The sequence below is a fragment of the Phascolarctos cinereus genome, unplaced genomic scaffold (assembly GCF_003287225.1).
Source record: "Phascolarctos cinereus isolate Bilbo 61053 unplaced genomic scaffold, phaCin_HiC Scaffold_726;HRSCAF=1367, whole genome shotgun sequence".
Classification (NCBI taxonomy): domain Eukaryota; kingdom Metazoa; phylum Chordata; class Mammalia; order Diprotodontia; family Phascolarctidae; genus Phascolarctos; species Phascolarctos cinereus.
The window spans coordinates 52753963-52780014 of NW_027556098.1; the positions used below are offsets into that span (position 1 = coordinate 52753963).

Genomic DNA, 26052 nt, shown 5'->3' on the forward strand with positions numbered 1-26052 from the left:
GGAATGAAAGAAGAATAAAACCGTGGAGCAGATGCATGTGATTTTTCCTCTGACAGTGATGTTTGGAGCTAGAGGATATTTCATAAACACTTGCCCAGATGTGCTTTCTCTTTTCCTAGGTTATTGCAGTCCTGTGACTGAGGCCTATTGTCCTGGTCCCTTGAAACATTGTTCCCTAAAAAAAAAAAAGTATAACCCAATCTCATTTCCTTTTTGTATGAATGATTGACAGATTAATAGAGGGATGAAAGATGAGAATTTTAAAATTAGAGCTAAATTTTCAAAAACTTGGCATATTTATTTTTGAACTAAAATTTCCCCACTGTAATCAATGCAAATATTTTTTGTATTTTTAAGAAAAAAAATCTGTATTCAATTTACTCAGATGAAATCTATGAAGACATGCTAAAGCCAACATTTAAAAGATTATTGAGTCTGCAAGATTAGTTCTGCTGGAAAAGTTGGGGGAGTGGTCTTCTCATAACAGAACTTGGGCAATCTTGAAAGGATAGGAGCAATCTTGGTAACAGTACTACTGGTTAAAATGCAGATAATTCTCTTAAATTGTTCTGATGGAAAATTTGAGGAGAATCATAAAAGTTCCCCAGGAATCTGGATTATATAATCTGGAAAGCAAATGGGTCATACTTTTCTTCCTCTTTGTGCATTCCCCTGTTCCCACTAAGACTGAACTAGAGTGGAGAGAGTGGCCAGCTGGGAGCGATTCTGTAAGACATTTTGTAGGAGTAGAAAAGACAGGATTCAGTGGACTCATCAGGAGCTAAGGAGAGAGAAAAGGCAAAGATAATTTCAAATTTTCAAGTCTGAGTGACTAAGAGAAAAGTGGTGCTATTAAAAGATATAAGAAAGTCAGGAAGAATAGGAGGTTTTAGGAGGAAGGTGATAAATTTGGTTTGGGACCTCTTCAGCCCCCCATAGTTCCCAAGGACACAAGGCTAGCCACGGTTTCCACACTATAAACCAAATAAAATTATGGTGCCCTATTACAGGTTCTTATTCCTCTGCCTAGATTATTGCAGTTACTTTCTAAGAGGTCTCATCTCTGTTCCCCTCTGACCCATCTTTTGTACTGCTCTTAGCACAACACTTTTTGTCTATAAATATAGGTCAAAATCTTCGATTGGCTCTCTGTTGATCACTGAGTCAAGTTCAAATTCTTCCCGTCTGGCACCACTATCCTATTTCTTGTGCCATCCTACATTGTTGCTACTGCAAAGGGAAGACAGTCACATGGCAATGGAGATAATTACTTCTGAACCCAAATTTGATTACTATTAAATGATTTTCAGATTCTGGATGGATTAAGAAACCTCATAATTGTACTTATTCATGTCCTCTCTCTATCCCCTGATCAAACACACACACACAGAGAAGCTCATTAATCCAGTTTCCATCAGTGGATTTGGGGATTGTTCAGAAGATGGTAGCTACAGAAAACAGAGAGACTGAATTTAGGAAAGGACCAGACTGCTACACATCACAATAGAAACCCTATTTAACACTGGTACAAGAAGAAAGGAGGAACACCTATTTCCAGTTATAGACTATGTTATATCAGGCTTTTGTTGCATGAGGGTTTTGCAGCCTGAAGGACCACAATCTGATCTGTGTTCTGTATGAATTCATATAATAGTAAGCTATGTTTTGCTGGAGTTTTGTTATACACAGAAATCAGAATTTTAAGGCTGGAACAGTCTTTGGAGATCATTAAGTCTCCTCACCTTACAGATGAGAAAATAGAGGGTCAGAAAGCAATTATGAAATGCCAATAATAATAATAATGTATATACAGGGTGTCCCAAAAGTCTGAATGCTGTTGTAAGGCTTACAACAGACTTTTGGGACATCCCGAATTTTGCTTTACAGTTTACAAAGTACCGTCCCACAACAATCCTGTAAGGTAGGTAGTATTAGCATTATTTTACAAAAAAAAGAAAACTAGCTCTCAGGGTAGTTCAGGGACTTGCTCAGCCCGGCTCCAGAAACAGTAAGTAGCCAAACTAGGATTTGAACCCAAATATCTTCTGACTTTAGTTTGTGGCAGAGATATGGTGTCCTTTCTCCTAGCCCAATCCTCTTTCCACTGTACCATGCTGCCTTGAGGATTGAAACAGAAACACTTCCAGCAACTCTGATTGCTTACGCTGAAGTACATTTCCTTAAGAAAGCTGATATTTGAGTAGAATGAATAGTTCCAAGATTCTTCAGGTAAATGAGCCAAGAATTTTTCTCAAATATTCCTGGCCAGGATATGCATGTGTCTGAGTGTAAGCATCATGGGGAGTGTAAACCCTCAATTGGGCTTTTAATTCTACTCCCCTTAAATGGTATTTAGGAAGGAAGAATTAAAATGCTCCTGGAAACCTTAGAATCACATTCAAAATAAGAACAGATATTTCTTTGATATGTCATTGTCAGCAATGAAAATGGGGGGGGGGGAATAGAGACATTTCTAGAAAGGACTAAAAAAAAGGTTATGGACTGTGAGTGTGAGTATTTGTGTGAGTAAAACAGAAAAACAGACAGCATGATTAAATGAAACAAAGAACCTCCCCCTCCCCACACACAAAACCACTAGTCTGGGAAACTAAGAAAGCAAAGCATTGTGGGTAATTAGAGAAAAGAGGCTTACTTCAGCAGTTTGATATTACACATTATCAGCTCCTTCCAGTTAACAAAAATCATAGCCACCTCTTTTTCTGTCAGCAGCTCAGACTCCATCAGCGGTTTCTGAAAGATCTACAGATGCAGAAAATGAAGCAGTTCAGTAAGCAAATGGTTAGCTTTTGGGGTGAGGGGAGCTGGTTTAGAGCAACCAAGAGTAATATCCCCAGTACCATCTCAGAGGCATAGAGCTTAAAGTCCTCACAGTCCTGAAGAGGTTATCTAATAAAGGACCCCTATGTCAGTTGGAAAACAAAACCAGTTTTGTAAGTGACTGTTAATTTGATTTTGTAGAGGATGGGCTATCCTTAATTCCAGATCAGTGCTAGCAGCAATGCCTTAGTCTATGATTAGAAAATTTGCCCACTGGAAAATTGTGAATTACAAAAATGAGGGGAGACTGCTTGCGTTCATCATCTCTAAGACTACCCAGTTTGCTTTTTTTTTTTTGGAGGCAATCAGGTTAAGTGACTTGCCCAGGGTCACATGGCTACTAAATATCTGAGGCCAGAGTTGAACTCAGGTCCTCCTGACTCCAGAGCCAGTGCTCTATCCACCTCACCACATAGCTGCCCCTAGTTTTCTCAATAGGGGAAGAAAATTTTCTAAGTGGGGAGGTGGAGTGTTCCTCAGACACCAAGCAACCTTCTCCCAAGCAGCCACCCAATTCACAACAAGCCAAACTTCATAGCTGATGTCAGAGAGCAATATTCACTGACTTTGGAATTGCTTGATCTGGTCCAAGAGGAGCCAGGAGGAATCAATTGTTCATTTGAGGGAATTGAGTGAACCACATTGACTCCATCTTGTGACTCAGTTCTGGAGCTGGCTCAGTTCCCTTTCTGTTCAATTATAGGCCTAGTTCAATTTCTGTCTTCTAAGGAAACTTTATTCAATTGTGGGAATTGTGAGAAAAATTTAATGCATTGTTTGAACCTAGTCCTTCATGGCTGGGAAACTGGACCAACTCTGCCTGTTGCCTAGAGCCCCTTAACTAAGGACCCCGGTTATGTTGACCAGAAACCCAGTCAGGTCCAAAGATTAATACAAGGAGTTTTCTCACAATTATACATCTCAAGAAACCCATATATCTTCTCTGAAAACTGGCCCTGAACTAGTCAATTAGTTATTATTTCCATATTCTTTCGATTGAATACACACATTTGGCAGGGAGTAGGACATCTCTTTTTCTGAATTCAAGGAATCTCATCTGTTCACTCCTTCCCTCCCAATTTCAAAAGCCCCTGATCTTTCCTCCAATCAGAAATAAGATTACCTAATTTTGTGTCTTAGTTAATTGTTTTCTTTTAATTAATTGGTCTTATTTGTTTTTGATACATAAAAATCTGTCTCTCTCTGTATTCGGGGTCCATTGCAAAAGCTGAGGAGGCCTGGTTCTGATTTGTGAAGCCAACTGGCATGCATTACTTAAATAAATTGATATGCTTGGCAGCTCGAACATTTGGTTTGCTCAGTCATTTCATCTTTCACCACTACATATTCTAACCATGCCTTCAACTGATGACTTATGCTACCCTAGAGGCTAGGGAGGACACCAGGAAGTAAAAGATCTCTTTCAGAGCATAGAATCACAATCTGAAGCTAGAAGGGACCTTAGAAGTCATCTAGTCCAACCCATTCATTTTACAGGTGAGGATACTAAGGCCTAGAAAGGTTAAGTCACTTCCTAGAGGATACACAGGGTCAGGATTTGAACTCAGGCCTTGTGACTCCAAGTTCAGCACTCTTTCCACACCATTATGCTATTTTCACTCCATGAGTTGAGCTAACTCATTCAAAGATCCAGCAGGGATGTCAATAGATCTAGCCCTCTGCCTGTACTCAATAGTTTTTGTAATTTGAATGTTATTTGAAATAGCTATTTGGAGGATTTTCAAACTCCAAGATTCCATACTCTCCCTCAGAAAGCTGTTCTCACATTTAATACGTGAATATGAATACATGAATATATAAAATAAAATCTGGTCTTAGACATCTCCAGTGAATACAATTCAAAATATACCCTCTTGCATCAAAAGGGTAGGGGTACCCACTCTATGAGCATGCTACTCCCAGCAGCACTACCCTCTTCTAGCCCAATGTCACCTAACCCACAACTTCCTATCTTGCAGTGACAGGAATTCCACATGTAGAATTCACAGATCTTACTTGGGGCTAATGTAGTGCTATATTGTTCAGACCACATGAAACATTTCTTCCTGAACCTGATATCACTCTGTAGTTAGTAAAGTCTGAGAGTCTGCTTAGCTTTGCACTATTCTCCAAAGAGGCAGCTACCCATGGACATGTGAAGTGAAGCTTCCCACAAAGCAAGGGCCAAAGAGCATTCTCTAGTGATCGCCTGCTTTGCAATGAGCTCCCACTCCTGGTACTTGGGAAATTCCTAGAAGAATAAATGAAATCAGTGTCATTTGGGAGATGAAGTATCTAGGAGGGAGTATCCTGAATCATGGTGACAGATTCTCATAGACAGATATACAGAATGTTGGAATTGTAGAGGACCTTAGAGATCATCCAATTAGTCAATCAATCAATATTCATTGCCTACTATGTTCCAGGCACTGTGCTAGGTAAATAGAAAAAAATGACAGTCTCTGTCCTCAAGATGCTTACACTCTTTTGACCAATCTCCCTATTTTGGCAGATGAGGAAAATGAGTCTCAGGCAGTGAACTGACTTGCCTAAAGTGTATTAGTGGTCAAATAGGACCTTGCATTATCATTGAAATCATCTGCAGTATTCAGTACCCTGGTGAGGGGGAAGAGGGGAGAGAACAGGAAAAAAGTACTTCACAAAGACTCCTCTGGGGATAGAAGAACCAAAGGGAGAGACAGAGAAGCTTAACTTGAGGGGAGAGAGTGACAGGATTTGGGGGCAGGTAACTCCAGTTGCTTGAAAAATTGGTCTAGGACTTTTGTGTTTTAATGTGCAAGAATGTGTAGAGGATTTAGAAATATTTGGCATCAGAAGAAACGATCAGTAGTGCCACTGGTACTCACATTTCTGAAACTCAAATTTCTATAGTATTTTAAGGTTGGCAAAATACTTTCCTCACAACAAGTGTGTGAGGTAGGTGGTTCAAGTATTATTATTCCCATTTTATAGAAAAGGAAGCTGAGACTCAGAGGAGATGTGATGTAGTTACACAGCTCCTAAGTGGCTAATTTAGGCAATGAAATCAGGTCTCTCCTGAATCCCAGTCTAACCGTCAATAGTTCACTATTGTCTCTCTCTTTTCTCTAAAATATACTAAAGAAAGCACAGGGAGAAATTTAGAGATATTTGATCTGGACTTATAAAAATACTAATTATCATCATTGGCACAAAGATATTTTATACCTAATTACTTCCCCTCCACTCCTCTCCCCCCAGACTGTGTGCTAGGCATTATTATGTAGCAGAACCACCTTGGCTTGGGATTATCCCAGAATGGCAACACATAGCTTAAGTGAGGGAGAGATAAGTCATTTGATCACAGTATTTGGTTAAAAAATAAATAAATAAATTATTAAATAGATGAGAGAGAAGAATTCCTAGGGAGAATTCAACTTTGACTATTCATCTTTTACCCTGGATGTAATCTCTTCTCACTTAAGTAGGGGACAATACTTCTAGAGCTCCCAAAGAACATTCTTACATAGCAAAGCAATCTGTGGGTCAAGCTGAGGCTATCTATGATGTCTGCCTTCGAATTTTCTAATAGACTTTTGATAGTGTAGGGCAAGGGTAGGGAACCTGCAGCCTCGAGGCCTCATGTGGCCTTCTAGGTCCTCAAGAGCAGCCCTTTGACTAATCCAAACTTCACAGCACAAAATTCAGTCAAAGGGCTGCACTTGAGGACCTGGAGGGCCACATGTGGCCTCGAGGCTCCAGGTTCCCCACCTCTGGTGCACAGTAGACAGGAGTTTGGAAGAAGTATTTCACACAAACTAGGAATTAAAGCTATCATTCAAAGGAGGCAGCACATGTTGTTTCAGCTTCATGTACTCTCTCATATACTCTCAATATACTCAGATCCATTGACTTTAAAGTGTCTACCACAGTTCTAAGTACTTGGAGGGGCAGAGGGAAAAGGTTTTTCTCATCTGCAAAATGAGAAGGTTGGACAAGATGATCTCAAAGGTTCTTTCCAGCTCTAACATGCTGTGATTTTATTCAAGAATTCAGATCTCTTCACCTGTATAACCTATGTCAAATTGCTTGCCTTCTCAATAAGGTGGGGAGAGGAGGGAGGAAGAGAGAGAATTTGGAGCTCAAAATCTGAAAAAAGAATGTTAAAATTGCTTTTACATGTAATTGGGTAAAAAATAAAATGTTAAATTAAAAAAATAATAATTCAGATCTTTTAATTTCCTGCCTGGTTCTCTGGGTACAATATTGTTTCCTGCTTTACAACTCTCTAAGAAAACATTTTGCCTCTTCCCTAGCAATAGACCTATGAGGTAAGGATGAGAATTGGTTCCTACTTTTCCCAGAGGATAGGTCTCATGTCATTTAGTATAGTCCTGGTGTCCTTTATACAATTGTTATTCCATCAAAAACTCACACACAGTAAAATACCTAGCCAAACAACTCTTAATCAGAGATCCCCATTTCACAATGTTACCACATTTCAGATGAAGCAACACCAAAATGTCACCCTCCCCATTGCTATTTTTACCTCTGTGACTAACTGCAGGTCATTGACATAGTTTTCTTCTGTAACAAGTAGCTCATGGATATATCCCTGCCGTTTCCTTTCTGTTGGTGTCAACATATCCAAAAGATGTAAATCTGCACACCCTGGAAAATACAATGGCATTGGACAGTTTATTCAGGGATGCTTAAAAGCCAAAGACCATCTGCCTAAAAGGTTACACCCCCCCATTGTTTATTACTCCTGAGTTAAGTTACTTTGATTTGTTCCCTCACCGTATTATCTCTTTAATGAAAACATTGAAAAGAAAGTTAAGTATCACCAAAAAATGACTACTCTGCAATTCTCTGGACCAGGGTTAGCAAACTGAAGACCAAACCCTGCTTTTGTATAGCCCCAGATAAGACTATTTTTCTTTTACATTTTAAAATACAATAAAACTTTATTTAAAAATGTAAAAATCATGGTTTATACTACAAAAGAAGGATTTGGTCACACAGGCTGCAGTTTGTCCATCCCTCCTCTGGGCTAATTCTTTGGGGTTCATGAAGGGTACAAAGTTCAATCCCTGGAAAATATACTTTGTACAGAAACACTGCTATTGAACTAAATATATCTGTAGATTCAGCCAAATCATCCCAGGTCTTCCTTAGGAGGGTAAGTCTTACGAGGTGATCTCAGGTTAACCTGGCCATCTTCTTCATATCTGGCATCCTCAGGTCTAACCTACCTCAGGGTGGTCTCAGAAGCTATTGGGGTTCCCACACTGTTAGGTTCCCACTAATTACTATGACTGTAAGATATTCATCAGGCTGTCACTAACCTGGGTGCTTTTGTTGGGAGGCTCAGCATTCCCTGAAAAAATATCAGATGATTTCTTTTATGTGAGACAGAACCTCAGGGCCAGAAGCCACCTCCAACTCAGAGCTTCCCTGGCATATTATTATACTTTCTATATGGGTTATTGTAGTGGCTGCTCCTGAACAGATATGCCCAAGGAGCTCTGACAGTTAAAATCTCTCTCCCCTCTAAGCTTGGAGAAAGTGTCATCTCCTCCATGAAATCTTCCTTGATTCTTCAAATTTCTTATTGCCCTTTGTGTCTCTCCCAATCACATTCTCCTAGAGATTTTACCCACTTGTGTACATTCCCCCTATCAAACTTTTTCTGAGGGTAAGAATTGTGATCCTTTCCATATTTGTAGCCCCAGGATCCAGCACAATGCCTTGCTCTTAGTAGGCACTTAATAAATGTGGTGATGAAGTCATTTAAATTCAATTTAAGGTAGTGGCAATAGCAGGAGGTGTGTGTACTTGGATAGCTACAGAAAGAACTGAGTAAAAGTATCAGGTGTCATTTTGAATTATCATCCCTTAAGGTCCATTTGGCTTGGGTACTTGGATAGCTATAAAAAAAAGAACTGAGTAAAAGTATCAGGTGTCATTTTGAATCCTCCTCCCTTAAAGTCTATTGGCTTATTTGCTTGAAAGCTGACTGTGATGTGCTAAAATTAAAATGAGAATGGTCACAAAAATCAGCGTAAGCCGTCCTGCAGGGCTGGGGACACAAACTTTGAGCTAGGACCCAGTGCTAAATCTTTCAGTTGGCTTCACTGCATCCCATAACAAGTACTGATGAGTACAGGGGATGGTGAATGTCTTTTATTAAAATTTTTGTGCTAACAATGAATTAGCAAGAAGAAAGTAAGCCATTATTACTCACTTAATTCTACGAGCTTTAGTTGACATAGCATGTACCCAAGAACAACTCAAGGTCTCTAACATTTTTTTTTGTACTTTATATCTCAATTTGTAAATGAATTAAAGTTTTAAAGAAAATTAATTTGTAACTCAGTTTGACTTGTATTTTTAAGGTGAAGTTTAGCTGCTATTTGAAAATTTAAGCTTGGGTAAATTTTAGTTTCTTTGGCTTGATGAATAAAAATAATCTTCCTTATGATTGAATATTTAATGTTTGCCTAAAAAAATAAAACTGCCTGTGAGCACACACTAATGATTTCATCTAACAGGCATGATATACATGCCTATATTATTTGGGCACCTACTGTGGACAAAGACATATCAAGCTGGCTGGTGTCACCAATTTTTCTAGACTTCTAACTAGTAGAACTGTTCTTAAATTCTTATTGAGGAAAAACAAATCCTACCTGACTAGATAGCCTATTAATGAAACATAAGGCTTAAGGGAAAGGCCATTATTTCTTTTCAAAGAGGAGTCTTGCATTATAGGAAACTATGAATTTTTAGAAGGGTGTGTTTTCTGAAAAAGTTTTCAGGATTTCTTGGTTTAGAAAGAAATATTAAAATGTCAATATATGGTGAGGTCTGAAAAGCAGCCATAGAGGTGGGATACATTAATGTGGAAATAGAATGTAGGAACTCACAAATGTGAAGCAATCATATTTGTCAGCTGTTTGATGGTGGAAGCAACTCGGCTCAGGGCTTGTCAGGGGAAGAAGTGAACAGAAGAGAGCCACAGGGTAAGATGGAAAATCAGACCTATTAGAGGCAGCTTGGCACTGAGGGTAAAGAGGTTGTCCTGAAACCTGAGTTCAAGTACTGCCAATGACAGTCACACTGGCTATTTGATTCTAGACAAGTTACTTAATCTGTCAAAACTCTAGGGAATTCTCCAGCAGAAAAAGATGCCAATCTACCCTGGCAGAGGGAGTTTCTTCACCTGGAATTTCACTATACCAAGGAAATCACAGGTTTTGTCCTGATCCCCATCCGAGAAAAGTTAATAGGAATTGTGAGACCAGCTTGGAGAAGAAAAGGGAAACAGCACCTTAATACTTAACTTTCAAGTTCCAAAAAAGACTCTTGTAATTTAATAAGCTTTTATTAAGCACCTATGGTGTGCCAAGTACTGTGCTAGGCACTGCATTTACAAAGACTAAAACAAAACAGTTCCTGCCCTCAAGGAGCTTACATTCTGCTGGAGGGAAAACATGTAAGTAGATAGGAAAATATAAAATATATTCAGGTAAATACAAAGTAATTTCAGGAAGTGGGAGGACCAAGAAAGGCCTTGTTTAGGAGGTGACATTTAAGAAGTTAAGATCCAAGACGCAGAGATGAGGAGAGACAATCCAAGCGAGAGAGGTGACGAAGACCTGAATCAAGATAGTGGCTAAGTGAAGAGAGAAAAGGGCAGATGCAAAAGATATTGCGGGGGTAGAATCAACAAGACCTGGCAATCGATTGTATCTGGAGTGTAAAGGAAAGTGAAGAGACAAGGATGGCTCTGAAGTTGTGAATCTGGATGATTAGAAAAATAATGGAGGCTTTAGCAAAAACAAGGAAACTAAAAAGACAGGTTTAAGGAGAAAGTTATTTCTATTTTCTCTGTGTTGGGTTTGATATGCTCCATGGAAAAAGTGATATGTAAAAATGATCTTTGGGAAACAAGTAGGAATCGGATAAGATAGAGAGGAGTAGAGACAGTTGCCTAGCATTCACATGGCACTTTAAAGTTTGCAAAGCACCTACATATTATCTCAATTGATGCAGCATTCCAAACCAAGATAATGGACTGAGCAAAAGTTTGCTCAGAGAAGTGAGTTCATGATGGATGAATTTGGTTAATAGGATCACAGACTTAGGATTGAAGGAGCCTCAAAGGTCACTTAGTCCTCTTCATTTTAGACCTCAGCTCTTCATTTTTTGGAGTTTTCTTGGCAAAGATACTGGAGTGGTCTGCCATTTCCTTTTCCAGCTTATCTTACAGATGAGAAAACTGAGGCAAACAGGGTCACATGACTTGCCTAGGGTCACACAACTAATAAGTATCTGAGATTGGATTTGAACTCAGGAAAATGAGTCTTCCTGACTCCAGGCTTGGCACTCTATTCTCTGGGCCATCTAGCTGCCTTCATTTTACAGATAAGAAAACTGAGGCATAGTAGGGTTGCACAGGCAATTTTGATATGCAGAACCCCTGACTAGAAATGCACGGTCCTTTCCATTTTACCTCCTCTGAATCCACTTTTTGCACTGGAATTATCAAGTATGTCAAGACATATTCTGATTTGGTTGAAAGGGCCTTATCAAATTTCTCACAGAATTTCTCCAGACCTCTGCTTCCTCTGAAGCACTGAAAGTGCCTAAGCTACAATTATCTTTTATGTGATCTTTTGCTATTTACTGACATTTACCATCAGAATTTTCTTCATCATTTTGATCAGTGTAAAGAAATCACAAGACCTAAACTGGTTTGACTAGCAAACATCTGTTAGGCTCGCCAATCCAGTCAAATCCAACATTTAGGAGTACCTACTATGTGCACAGCACTATGCTAGGCATTATGGTACAAAGATGAAAAAAACAAAATAAAACCATTCCCTACCCTCAACGAATGCGCACATACTAACCAATGGCAACACCAGGTTAGAAAAGTAATTCAACTGCAAAATTCTACAGCAGAGGACAGTGGGAGAGTACCAGGGATTTGTGATTGTTTCACAAAACAATGAAGAGTCTTAGGAAAAAAAAAAAGAGTACAGCAAGTTTGGCATAAGATCTAATTAAACCAGATTATCCTAAGAGCACTCATAGACTGGCTCTAGAGTCAGAGGTCCTGGGTTCAAATTTCAGCTCTGATACTTACTATCTGTGTGACCTTTGGAAGTTATTTAACTTCAATTTTCTCATCTTTGAAATGAAGGAGTTATATTAGATGTCCTTGGAAGTCTCTTCATATGGCAAAACAAATAAATGAAAAAATGGAACACCTCTGTCAGCATTCCTATAATAAACTTTTTATCATTTATGACAGTGGAACCACCACATTTGAATTAACACCTCAGAAGCCCCTGAGATGGAGGTGAAAATGATGCTCAAGAATGCCAATGCGAAGAACAGCTTGGACCAGACCAAGTACACACAGAAGAAATCCATATTGGCTGCACTGCAATTTTTAAAGCATCAAGGGATTGACTTACAAGATAAATAAGAGGAAGTAAAACCCAACAACTGGGGGAAGCAGGGAGTCATAGGTTATTATCCCCAAAAAGCTGATCAAGAGAACATTATAATTACTGACATAGATCCTCTTTCATTTCTATGAAAATTTTTATGTGAATGATCAATTTTAAAGGCATTTTTGATGAATATATAAAAAAGGAATAGGAATACAGAAAAGGAATAGGAATGCTTTTGTAAACAATTTTCTACAGCAGATCACATCTCAAAATCACATGACTGAAAGGTATAGAAATTACAAGATCCTTTTGTCTTTATTGTTTGGTTTATTTTGTCTTGCCATAGGACTTCGATGACTCTGGAGGAGAGTGAGGCTGATGCCTTAGTGTACCTCCGCCTTATTTGAATCCAATTCAGGAGGAATTCAAGACAACACCCTCATGATGTCATTGGTCCTCTTAGAGAATAAAGGATGAACAATAACAACAACATATAGTAAAAAACCATTTGACTTGGTAAAGCAAACTTCCCTCAAGGCTCCCCTCAAACAAAGTTCTACCAGCATATGTTAAGATCAAACACAATTTCATGATATATGTAACCACTTTATCCTTTCTGGTTATTAATGTCATGCAAAAATAAAACAGAGAGAGATGCATTTGTCAAAGGTGTTTGCTTTTGTCGTGGAGGATGTTCAGCCCAGAGATTAGATGGAAGAAGGGCTCTCTATAGATTGTGAGGTTCTCTAGATGCTCCTTTCTTCTCTGATAATGAATTTATGTAAAAAAAAAAATGTATGTCCTTTGTATAAAGAGAGAAGAGGAAGAAGGGAAGGAGCTGAGGATCCTGAGTGAGTGACCTCCCAAATGCCTAGTCCTACAGACACCTTAGTCTGTAGAATACCCAAGAGCTAAGGCTAGATTTGAATTACACCAGAGATTTAAGCTTGGTATGGCTCAATGCCTTGCCAGAAAGCTCAGACCAAATTAAACACTGTCCAACGTCCAAGTAGGCTTAACTACAATCTGAGCTCCATACCTGATGAACTCTCTGACAACTTGGTTAAATGTCACCATCAATAAATGAGATACATTAGAATATGAGTTCTTTGAGAAGAGTACTGTCTTATTTTTCTATTTGTATTCCCAACTGTCACCAGAAATTTGTACATAACAAATGCTCAATTGAATATGTGCTCTTTGAGAAGAGTACTGTCTTATTTTTCTATTTGTATTCCCAACTGTCACCAGAAATTTGTACATAACAAATGCTCAATTAATGCTTTATTCATTCAGTCATTCAAAAACAATTCTTCTTGTTATATCAATGTATTTTAGAATGTTTGAACAACCATGTGAATTAGCAGATATACATGTATTCAGGATAAAAAAAAACCCACTGAATAGGAGTATTATTTAATAAGATTTCTCTTTTTAAGTTAGTTTTCCATAGGAATTTGTATTTCAATCAATCAAACATACTTATAAATAGCTAATAATAATGATTATAGATGACCTTTGTATGACACTTTAAGGTTTATATGGCACTTAGTGTACATTATCTTACTTGATTATGTCAGATAGGTATTAGTAAGCACCTCACATTGTTATATGAATAGGTATTATAGGCATTGTGTGAGAAAAGTATTATTATCTTAATTTTACTAATGAGGAAACTGAGGTTCAGTGAAGTGCTTTGCCCAGATTCACAGGACTTTGGTGTCCAAGATGGAATTCAAATCCAGGTTACCTCTGTCTTCAAATTCAGGGCTCTTTCTACTTACTCTATATACATTACTATCAGGAAGGAACTATGGGTAAACCAAAACCAATACAAACATGGACCCTGCCCTCAGGGAGCTTAAATCCTGTTAGGAAGACAAGTCTAATACATGAAACAATTTTAAAATAATACAAGACTATATAATAGTGTTAAGCAATATGAGTGATTGTGAGCATTGTAGGAATTCATTGACAGAATTGTAGTAGAATAGAAAAACGGGTAATAGTTCTATGGAGGAGATGAGAAACATTGGGTCTTTAAAAATGGGTAGGATTTGAATAGACAGAGAATTGGGAAAAGGTATTTCCAGCTGGGAGGTACCATAAACTAAGATCAGAACAAGAGAATCAACAGGGATATGGAGTAAAGGTTTCCTATGGGCAATCAGTGGGAGGTGTAGGTCATGGATTTAGTTGCAGGAATTTAAAATTGATGCAAAGGGGACTTATTGTAGGGATTTGTGTAGGGATTTGCAACCTAAAAATCACATTCTACATGAGATGAACGGAGATGGAAAGAGCTTAGGGCAGAGGGGCATCAGTGGGAAGAAATGCGTCTAGTCTACTAAGTGTGAAATTATTTCCTTTTGTGAGTGAACAGTACAATGAAGGGAAAAGCAATGACATCAAGGGGAAAAGGGAATGAACTAGGACTGTTGAGACCTGGGTTATAGTCCCCTCATTTATCTACTCTTTGACTTGAACAAGTAAGTCATTCGTTTGTCTCCCCAGCCCTACATTCTTTATCTATGAAATGAAAGGGTCAGACTACTTTGTCTTTAAGGTCCTGTCTAGGTCCAACTTTCTTCATTTCTTTAATTCTTGTGTGTATTTCAGTCCTTGTGAGTTGACTAATCTTCCTTTCATCTTCTAGAAAAGAAAGAATGAAGAAATAGTAGGTATGACTTAGCCTAATAGGAGAATGATATTGGTTTGGAACAGATCTAGCTAGTGGAAACTGGGGGGACTTTTACAGCCTCAGAGTCTGTCAATAAGTAACTCAGTGAGACATAGTGGAAAGAGCGTCAGACAAGGAGTCAGAAGATTTGGGTTCAATTCCTGGTTCCAACAAAGCTGTATACCTTGGACAACTTGCTTTATCTCTCTAGGGTTCAACTTCCTCATATTCAAAATGGAGATCATTCAACACAATAACCAAGCACAATTCCAAAGGACTTATGATAAAATATGCTATCAATCTCCAGTTAGATAAATAATGGTCTCAAAGTGCAGCATATTTTCCTTCCTTCCTTCCTTCCTCGCTTTCTTCTTCTTTCCTTCCTCCCACTTTCCCCATCCTTCCTTCCTCCCTCCCTCCCTCCCTCACTTCCTTCCTTCCTCTTTTCTTTCCTCCTTCGCTTCCTTTTTTTCTTCCTTTCTTTTCTTCCTTTCTTTTTTCCCTCCTTCCTTTCTTTTTGGCATGGCTCCTTCAGGAATTTGTTTTGGACGCCCATATATATTTGTAATGGGTTTTGTTTTTCTTGCCTTCTCAATACATAGGGGCAGGGCAGAGGAAAGGAGAGAATTTGGAATTGAAAATAAAGTAAAATTTAATTTTTTTAAAATGGAGATAATACTAACTGTACAACTTACACCTACTTCACAGGGTTGTTGTGAAAGTCAAAGGAGATACATACACACACAGTGCTTTGTAACCAAATGCCTTATTATGGCATAAAGGTAACCCTAAGGCTCTGCTGGTAGAACATAAACTCTAGCAGGTTCTCTTATGATGCAAAAGCTACATGTACAGCCTTAGTACGAGATGGTGTCTTCCTCCAGAGGACTAGTCTAGCTAAGTAGAGAGAAGCTCTTCATCAATAAGCTGGTCACTTGGAAATGAATTTTTTGGCTATGAAACCCATGGATAGAAATATGAGAAAAACTCCTCCCAGGGATGCACTTTGTCACCTGCTAAGAAACTTACATTCTTAGAGAGCTGAGAAGCAGCAATGGAGTAGTGATCAGAGAACTGACTCTGGAACCAGGAAGACATGGGTACAAGTCCTCTCTCTGACATATTTTCATTATGTGACCCTGGGCAAATCTTATAGCCTTTCAATTCTATGTTATTTATAATTACTATTATTCTATGTAGACTCCTAGAGTAAAAAGCACTAATCCCTCTAAGAAAATCAATATCAATAAATCAGTATCAATAAATTGACCACTAGTTAATAAAATCAGTATCAATAAATTGAGCACTTGTCAATAAATAATCACTAAAATATTTATTAAGTAAATTTGTACAAGGCACTAAAGTTAAATGAATATGTACTGAGCACTAAAGGGTAAACAAAGAAGTTGAAGAAATGGTCTCTGACCATTGTATATAAGAAATATACAAATGAAAAGTTAACACAAGGCAGCATTTGTTAAGTGCCAAGTGTGTATAAGACAATAACTCCAATAAAATTTCTATGAAATTGGAGATTACTGTAAGAGTACTGTTTGTAAGTATGTTTGGGGGTGGGGTATCCAGTTGAATCACCCCACCCACATCAAGCAACTAAGAAGATAACTAGTTGTGATACCTTTTTTTCTGGTGAAAACACTTTTATTCAATCAATCAATCAAAGGTATGAAACTAGGTGTGAAAAATCCTTAATCAGCTTGGAAAAAGTAAAAGTTTGTGGATGAAAAGAAATGACATCTAGATGGCATATGTTTTGAGACTGGCTGAAGAGACTTCACTGGGCCCCATGGACCTTAGATAAAATATTAAACAAGTTTGGATTTGAGTCATGGGCCAGACTGGAGAGAGCGGCTTCAGTCAAGGAATTGCTTGGGGACGAAGGAGAGAAAGGGGGCTTCTGTCTCCTTCCTCTCCCTGCTCGCCTTGTCTGGAAAATGATCTTATGAACTTCAAAAGGTTGTTAGATCTTGGATTAGGGCATCCCAGAAGTGTCTCTGGAACAGATGATGGCAGTGTCTATATCAGAATTTGAGAACAAGCTAGACACACTGACAAAAAGACACTAGAATCCTACAATGAGCCCAGAAAGAAAAAAAAAAGAAGAAAATAAAGAAAACTGTATTGCTTCTAAGGAGAACTTCATGAGAGCCCCACAAAGGGGAGGGAAGGACTTCAGAAGAAGGACTTCGGGAAGCTGTGATTCGCTCCCCTTTGCCACACGTGCTCTCAAAGGCCCACTTTCCCCTGGATTCTGTATGCACTTGTGGGAACGCATGCCAGTTTGGGAAGTGTGTTTTATAGCTACTGTTTTTACTTTTTTTTTTTTTTTTGGTGAGGCAATCAGGGTTAAGTAACTTGCCCAGGGTCACACAGCTAGTAAGTGTCAAGTGTCTGAGGCCGGATTTGAGCTCAGGTTCTCCTGACTCTAAGGCCAGAGCTCTATCCTCTGTGCCACCTAGTTGCCCCTCTGTTCTTACTTCTTCACCCTAATAAGTAATACTTTTTTTCTAAAAGATAGCTAGCTAGTTGATCTCAACAAATAATCAATGAACACACTGGTGAAGGAAGGACTGTGAGCTCTAGTATAAGAGAATCCAAACTCAACCCCTCAGGGTTATGCCTAGAACCCTGAGGGAATAAGTAGCCAGTTGCCTTGTGATGCTGCAATTGGCCAGTGTAGGGGTTGGGGGGCAGTGAGGGGAAGAGTTGGGAGAGTGAGCATAGAAAACAGTGGTGATGGTGCGGGGAGGCTTCATGGAGGAAGTAGAACTTGTGCTATGTCTTTAAGCTGGGTAGAAACTGGACAGGCAAAAAGATTAAATCATAATGAGTGAGGAAGAATGGGAGAAGCAGCTATGTAGTACAGCAGATAGAGCATGGAGTCTGGAAGACCTGAGTTCAAATCCCTCCTCAGATTTATACTAGCTATGTGAACCTGGACAAGTCACTTAACTTCTGCTGCAACAATTTCCTCAACTGTAAAATGAGGATAAAAATAGCATCTACCTTTCATCTGATCCTTTGTGAGGATCAAATGAGGTAGGATTTGTAAAATAATTGACAGAGTGCCTGGCACATAATAGACAATAAATTTTTCTTCCCTTCTTTCTCTTTTCCTTCCTTCCTTTCTCTTTCTTTCTTTCCTTCCCTCCTCCCTCTTTTCTTTCCTTCCTTCTGCAAAAGGGTAGCTTTGAGAAATGCAAGGCATGCTTGAGGGACAGACACTAGAACAGCCTGCCTGATACAAAGGGAAGATCTGGGAATATTAAGACTAGAATTGTTGAGAACAGACTATGGAAGGCTTTGAATGGTAGGCTAGAGTTTGGACTTTATATTGTAAGAAACTGGGGACATAGGAAAAGTTTATGATGAATGAAAATATTGATACAGAAACACAACATGGATAACAGAGATCAATGTCAATATGCCACTCCTGATATTCCCATCTAAACTGATACATGGAGAGGTAGCAATAATACATGATTCCTTATTCAGACTACTGGCTACTTCCAAAGCAGATGCCCAAATCCTAACCTCTAGGCCAGTCCTGAGATTAGAGAACAGGTTTGAGGGACTCTAAAGGTCTTTTTCAGAGAACCCTGAAGAAAAATGAATAGGTTATGATTAGGTCAACGTGTCCTTGAAGGTTCAAACTACACTGATGTTTTTCCCTTAGAGGACTGGTAAAATTATACTCTCACTGGGGATTTATTTTCTAGACTAGGTGCTAGTTCAGATTCTAAAAATAGCAGCAAACTTTTCCCTGACTTGGTCCAAATTAAAGGGACAGATTTGTGGGCTGAGAGACTTCAGAGTCCCTCAATAATGCAAGCATGTTAGTTAGCCTAGAGAGCTTCCAAAGTCTAGTCATATTGTGTACTGAATGTGTGTGTGCATATGTGTGTGCGTGCGAGTGTTTGTATGCGTGTACGTGTGCATGTGCATGTGTGTGTGTGTGTGTGTGTGTGTGTGTGTGTGTGTGTGTGTGTTAGGGAGAAGTAAGGAGAAGCAACTTCACCCCTCAGAAAAACGCCCTGTAAGTGCACTGGGGCAACTGCTGTGGAGAGAGAACTTGGAAACACAATTGCTAGGAGTATATCTCAAAGACATCAGTAGTTGGCCTGTTTAGGCACTGAATATCTTACTCTTTGCTGGCAAGACCACAGAATGCAACCATAAGAAATTTAGTATGTTTGTAACAGGTTTATCATAGAGCTTTTCAGAGGCCTGCCAACACATTCTACAACACAGGCTATTTAGAAGTCTTGCAAACTCCCTCTTCCCTTTTAGCTACCCAACTATCAGACATGAGAAATCCAGAGCAGCTTCACTCCAGCAGAGAAGAGTTTACATTGAAATCTGGTGCTTGGGTCAATCTACTTGCTTTGACAAAAGTGACAGTTCTAAGGAAGCAAAAGGATTGCAAAAAATTCTTGAGCAATAGACTAAGAAATTAGGAGGAAAAGTTAATTACCTTTAATAAATATCTTACTATCTAATATTTAGTTGCCTAAAGGTTAGTTAATCATTCCTCCTTCAAATATTAATCCATGAAAGAACATTCCCTGACAGGTCCAGAATTCTTTTCTTAATACAATGGTGAAAATAGAAAGTTAACAGAAAACCTTTATTTTAGGATCCTCAGCAAGGACTTAGATCCCTGACTTTCTCTACCTCAAATCTACTTATTTTTAAGTCCTCAACTAAGATTGCAAGTTACTTTTTTTTCATCTCCCCCACAACAGGCCAAAGTTGTCTAGGATTAAAAGGAAGAAAAACTAAAGCCGTCCCAGACTAATTTTGAATGAGTCATTAAAGATATGCACTACAGAAATCTATAAACTCATATGGTGATTCCTGCTACTATTGAGTCACTTAGAGGAACAGCAGTTTGTTTAACAGGATTTTAAAGGGAAACCAATTATTTGGAATGAGTGGGTGGTTCTGTGGCTTCAGGATCACAATATGGTCCCAAAGGAGGACTCTTCAAAGAGAACAATTGCTTAACAACTCAAACCATTTATGCATAAATCAAGAAACTGATTACTAATATAGTCCCATGGAACAGATAATAAAACATTACTCCTTGACATGGCAAAGTCATGGGGAGTCCTAACCAGTACAGGGTATTGTAAGCATTGTCAGATGTGGTCATTGTATCAGATGGTTTTGCTCAGTTGTTCAATGTGGAGAAGGATGAAAGGATATAATGATAAAGGCATCAATAAAAGGCATCTTTTTGAAAAGGTAATCTGATTAGCAAGGCTGATTTTTCCAATTTGTTGTAACTATTAATGAAAAGGGACAGTTGAAAGAATTCGGGTGTCTAATGTCTATTCATTTTTTTTTTGCTCCACTTGAATATAGTAATAAATCAAGCCATCTAACATTTTAATATTTCTGGCACAAGAGACAATTTAAATACATACACACTACTTTAATTTTGTTACAGTCCAGAAAGGATGCCTTTTTACATTTGCTTATGATTCCTTTATGCCCTAGCATAAGATTAGTTTAAAGGTCCTTTGGCATGCTGAGAAATAGATATTCTTTAATATTACAATCCAAAAATTGCCATAGGTAAGTAAAATCTAGCTCATCCAACAATTTGTTCAACACTGTATTTTCTTTATTGGGTTGTTTTGGGGTTGGGGTTGTTTTTTTTTTTTACTTACAAGTTTTGACTGAGGAGGATTAAAATCTCCTACTATTATTGTGTTACTATCAATTAGTTTTTACAATTAGGTCTATCTTTTCTTTGAAGAACTTGCTTGATATGCCAATTCAGTGCATATTCATTTAATCTTTTTATTTTTTCCATGCTACCAAGTATAAGGTAGTTTTTCTGTTTTTCTCTCTTGAGTTTATTAATTTTTATTATTGCCTTAGGAAACTTACTAGAGGAAACATATAGTAAATCTCTTTTTTTCCTTTTTTTTTTGTGGAGTAAACTTTTTGAAACAGAAACAAATATTCCTCAATACTAGTTGTGTAATCTTGGAGTTTCATATATTGAGTTTTTAAAACATCATGGGGACAGTAACAAGATATTCTCTGTATTTGCTTCTCTGTCTGGTCCCAACTCCATGGAACAAAATTCTTTCTTCTCCCTGCCCCCCACCCCTCCACAGAGGTTAAACTCATTACCTCTAATATCATTTCACTGCTAACCCAAGCCTTGACTGATACCACCTCCCTCAGCCTCTTCCCCCTCTGATTGGAGGGCTGGAGGGTGCAACACTGAACTCCTCCCAATGCCTTCCTTTATTGAGGACTTTTTGGCTCACTCCACTCTGCATCTGCTGCTCTGCCTTGGGTCCGTGGAACAAGATGCCTCCACATCACCTGTGCCCTTCCCCGTCTCCCTTTGTGTGTTGTCTTTCCCTGCCCCACATTAGATTATTAATTGGATCCCCAGCATAGGGGATACAGTGCACAGGCACAGTGCCTGGCACTTAATTTTTACTGGATGGGCCATTCCCATAAAGCTCTTTGTCTTAAGCTTCATTTCATTTCCTTATCTGAGAGCCCGGAACAAGCTCCTTAGATTAAAAAAAAAATAAAAATAAAAGAATTCCATACCAAGAAGAATTTTAAGGACACCAGATGGTGGCCTTAAGGCACAAAACTCAGAATTTGGAAATGGGAGTGGGGGATGGATCTATTTTGGAGTCAAATTCAAAGCAGTTTAAATAAAACATCAAAGCTCTTAGGTTTTCTTCCAATTAATAAGAGTGAACAGAATTCATTAGTGAAGTATTAAAAATAAAATTTCCCCATCCCCCAAAATCCCTAAGGACTCTTTTCATTCTCAGATATCTTCAAACTGCGCAATCAAGAGACTATATATCTGATAAGAACCAAAAATCATTCCTGTTCCACAACCATTAACCAGTTGCTGTGAATTAAAAAGCAGACACTGTACTCGGGACTCAGGATGCAAATCAATCAATCAGCAGGCATTTATTAAGTATCGACTATGTGCTAGGTACTTTGCTATGTGTAGAAAAAGGAAATAAAACTCAGTCCTCATTCCCAAGGAATTGAAAATCTAATAGACACAAAACACATACAGATAAGGAAGCTAAAAGGAAGAATGTGACAGGGACACAAAAAAGCTCTAAACAAGGTGTTTGAGGAAAACTTGAAGAAAGAGAGATCACTTCCTAGGGAAAAAAAGACAAAACTTCAGGAAGTGGTGGTATCTGAGCTGGGCCTTGAAGAAAAGAAGGACTTTCAACAGGTCAAAATGATGAGGGATGTGTTCTGAATTTAGAGAGAATAATAATCTGTGTTAATGTCTAAAGTAGGTGAGTGCAGAATAAGATTAAGGAATGACTATTAAGTTGTTTGAAGGCAAGGGCTATGTTTCCTTTTGTCTTTGCTTCATCAGTGACTAGCTTAGTGACCTTCCACATGGTAGACAACCAGCAAATACTAACTGGATTGAATTGAACATAGAATACGTGAAGGGTAATGTGAAATAATACTGGAAAAGTACACGGGGGCCAGATTGTTGGGTGTTATAAATGGCAGCTAAGAAGACTGCATTTTTTCTAATAGAGACCCACTCAAATTTTGTTGTTGTTGAGCAGGGGAATAAAACTGAGAATTCTGCATTAGGAAGATTCTTTTGCTGGTGGTGTGGAAGATGAATTGGAAAAGGAATAAGACCGGAATCTGAGAGACCGGGTAGGAGGCTGTGACAAACATTTAGATAATATAGGACAAGGGCCTGGGCTATGGTATTGGCAGCTATGGAAAGGAGGGGATAGATATGTGATATTAAAATCAACAGGACTTGGCAACTGATTAGAAGGTGAGGGAAAGGAAAGGATTAAAGAGGATGCTGAGATTTTGAACCCACATGATTGGGATTATGGTAGTTCCATCAATAGATATAGCTAAGCTGTGGATTCAGGAAGGTCTTGAAAAGATGATGAGTTTGGGTTTTGGTATACTGAGTTTGAGGTATAGGTGAGTTTTCTAGGTAAAGACGTCTAGCAGGCAATAGGAAACACAGGATTGAAGGTCAGGGAGAATTTGAGGCTAGATTTAGAGAGTTGAGAGATAATAATTGGAGCCAGAGACATGGATAAAACTGCCAGTCAGCGTGGGGAGAAAGGGGGCTCTACGGAGAATTCACACATGGGAAAGAAGGTTAGCAAATTAGTGAAAGTGAGAGGATTGGATAGATAGGTAGAAGGAGAAGTGGGAAAGAATGGTGTCATGGACGCTAAACCAGAAATGGAGAGTTATAAAGTGTCTAATGGCATAGAAAATTCAGGGAGGATAAGGGCTGAGGGGAACGAGCCCACTGGATTAGAGGATTAAGAGACTAGAGGAAGAAACAGTAAGTCTGGAATATTCTGTCTATAAGTTTAGCAACAAAGATATACAGGATAGGACAGATACAGAAAGATCACAAGAAGGGACTTCTTAGGATAGGACAACTCAACCCAAGAACGTAGGCAATAGGGAAAGACCCAATGGAGGAGGGATTGAAGATGAGAGATGGAGTGTCTGTGAGGTAAGGTCCTCAAGGAGGCAAGAGGAAGGACATAAGTTGCTTTGATTTAAAAAAAAAAGTAGGCTATCTCATCTTCTGAAACTGGAGTTACAAAGCGTCAGTGAGGGCAGAGGTTCAGAGATATGATAAAATGAGGTAACACTGCTAACGCATTTTGCGAACCTTGCCATAAATGCTTATTGTTATTATTATCATTATTATTATATGAAGGATAAGAAATGAGAGAGGTCACAACAGGTGACCTTGATACCTGCTTTATTGAGAAAAATAAGGGCATCCTATTAAGAAAGTAGAGGGTTTAGTGAGGGACAGAGCGGAGACCTGGAGGTTTAGAATAGCTACTATGAGATATGTGACACTGAATAAACCTGAAAGATTAAGGGAAAATACTGGTGTCCAGCAATGAGCGCCTAATTAAAGACAGATATCATGATTTTGAGTTAGCATGGTTTTGGTGGAAGAGAAAGGAACAAATATTTATTAATTATAATAGATAGTATTCATATAGCACCTACTATGTGCCAAGTGCTTTACAAATATTACCTCATTTGATCTTCACAATGATCCTGAGAGGTGGGTGCTATTATTATCCCCATTTTACAGATGAGGAAATAGAGGCTGAGAGAGGTTAAATGACTTGCCCAGGGTCACACGAGTAATAAGTATTGGAGGCTGCATTGCAACTCAGGTCTTCCTGACTCTAGGCCCAGTGCTCGATCCATTGCATCATCTTTCAGTCATTTTTCAGTTGTGTCTAACTCTTCATGATACTTTGGGATTTTCTTGGCAAAGACAGTGAAGTGGCTTGCCATTTCTTTCTCTAGGCTCTTTTACAGATAAGGAGATGAGACAAACAGGATTAAGTGATTTGCCCAGGGTCACACAACTAGTAAGTATCTGAGGCCAGATCTGAATGAGGAAGATGAGTCTTCCTGACTCCAGGCCTGGCACTCTATTCATTACCTCACCTACTGCACCATCTAGCTTCCTCTAATACCTCCATTGGTGCTCAGAAGCTCTGGGCATAGCCTCTTCAGGCTAACAGTGAAAGTCACTTTTCCTCTGAGATGATCTTTCATGTTTACTTTATATATCTCACAAGTAAAGTTATTTGCATGTTATCTCACCCATTAGAATGTGAGTTCCTTAAGGTCAGAGACCATGTTTTTGCTTTTCTCTGTCACCTCATTGTTTAGCACTGGCACATACTAAGCTCTCAGATGCTTAGGCTGGGCTGGAGCAATGGAAGAACCAGGGGTCAAAAGATGCCTTGTTGAAATGACTGATTTTGAAGGGAACAATATAAAGGCAGAACAAGTGTGATGATCTAACATAGGTTCTTAAAGGGAGGTCCTTGGACTCCTAGGAGTCCCCAAGACTCATTCAGGGGTTCCATGAGGTCAAAACTATTTTCCTAATACTATCTCTTTGCCAACTACATATCTGTGTGAGGCTGGATTTTCTTCTAATATTTCAACCAAAACAACTTATTGCAACAGATTGTATGCAGAAGCATATCTGAGAATCCAGCTGTCTTCTATTATGCCAGAAATCAAAGAGATTTGGAAAAAATATGCAAAACAATGCCACTCTTCTCATTAAATTCTTTCTTGGGAAAGATTTTTTTAATAAAAATATTATTTTTGCCTATAATGGATTTGTAATTGTCATTTTTACATGAATTAAGTATTTTTTAAATTTACCAGTTTACATTTCTAATATGGTTAAATATTGATATATAAACTAAAGGTCTTTGGGGTCCTCAATAATTTCTAAGAGGACAAAGGAGTCCTGGAGATTCACAATTTAGAGAATTACTGGTCTAAAACAGGACCTAGGAGTCAAGATAATGGGGAAGAAAAGGATCTGGAGGAATGAGGCAGTGGGAAAGGACTAAGGACAAGAATTGTGATCTTGAGAATTTTGCTGGTGTTAGTGAGGTTTAAGGAGTGACCATCACTGTGGGTAGCTTAAGTCAAATGGAGATCAAGAAGGCTGACAAATTAGCAGTTTTATGTTCAAGGAGTCATGAAGGTGAATACTGAACTCATCAAAGATGATAACTTAAGATGAAGAGCAAGATTCTGAATAAAATTCTTCCTTCATATTTCTGGGGCAGTAAACCAGATTACTGGTCAAAGACTCTACTTTTCTTATCACCTAAAAACCTTTCTCTGAATCTAGCTCAGTCAAGGCTCAGACATGACAGCGGGAGACCCCACCAACAACCTTTTCCCTTCCATCGTCAGTCACTATTTGGGAGAAAGATGGTTCATACTCTGTAGGTGACTTGATTTAACTTGTATTGTATCCTCGGTAGATAACACTGTGTTCATTTTAATTTTTAATTTTAATTTTAATTTTTTTTTAGGCAATTGGGGTTAAGTGACTTGCCCAGGGTCACACAGCTAGTAAGTGCCATGTTTGGTCTGAGGCCGGATTTGAACTCAGGCCCTCCTACTTCAGGGCCGGTGCTCTATCCACTGCACCACCTCACTGCCCCCAATACACTGTGTTCAAAGGGCATTCCTAAACATAAA

The 26052-nt window shown here is 38.7% G+C and overlaps 1 protein-coding gene across 1 annotated transcript in view; it reads right to left on the minus strand.

Annotated features, from left to right (window-relative positions):
- ITSN1 (intersectin 1) overlaps nt 1-26052 on the minus strand; it is a 279339-nt gene that overhangs the window by 43025 nt on the left and 210262 nt on the right. Inside the window, exons 30-31 of the mRNA XM_020995909.2 lie at nt 7367-7488; nt 2654-2760 (exon numbers count right to left, since the gene is read on the minus strand). Of these exons, the coding sequence (XP_020851568.1) occupies nt 2654-2760; nt 7367-7488 (229 nt within the window). The remainder of the gene's footprint in view (nt 1-2653; nt 2761-7366; nt 7489-26052) is intronic.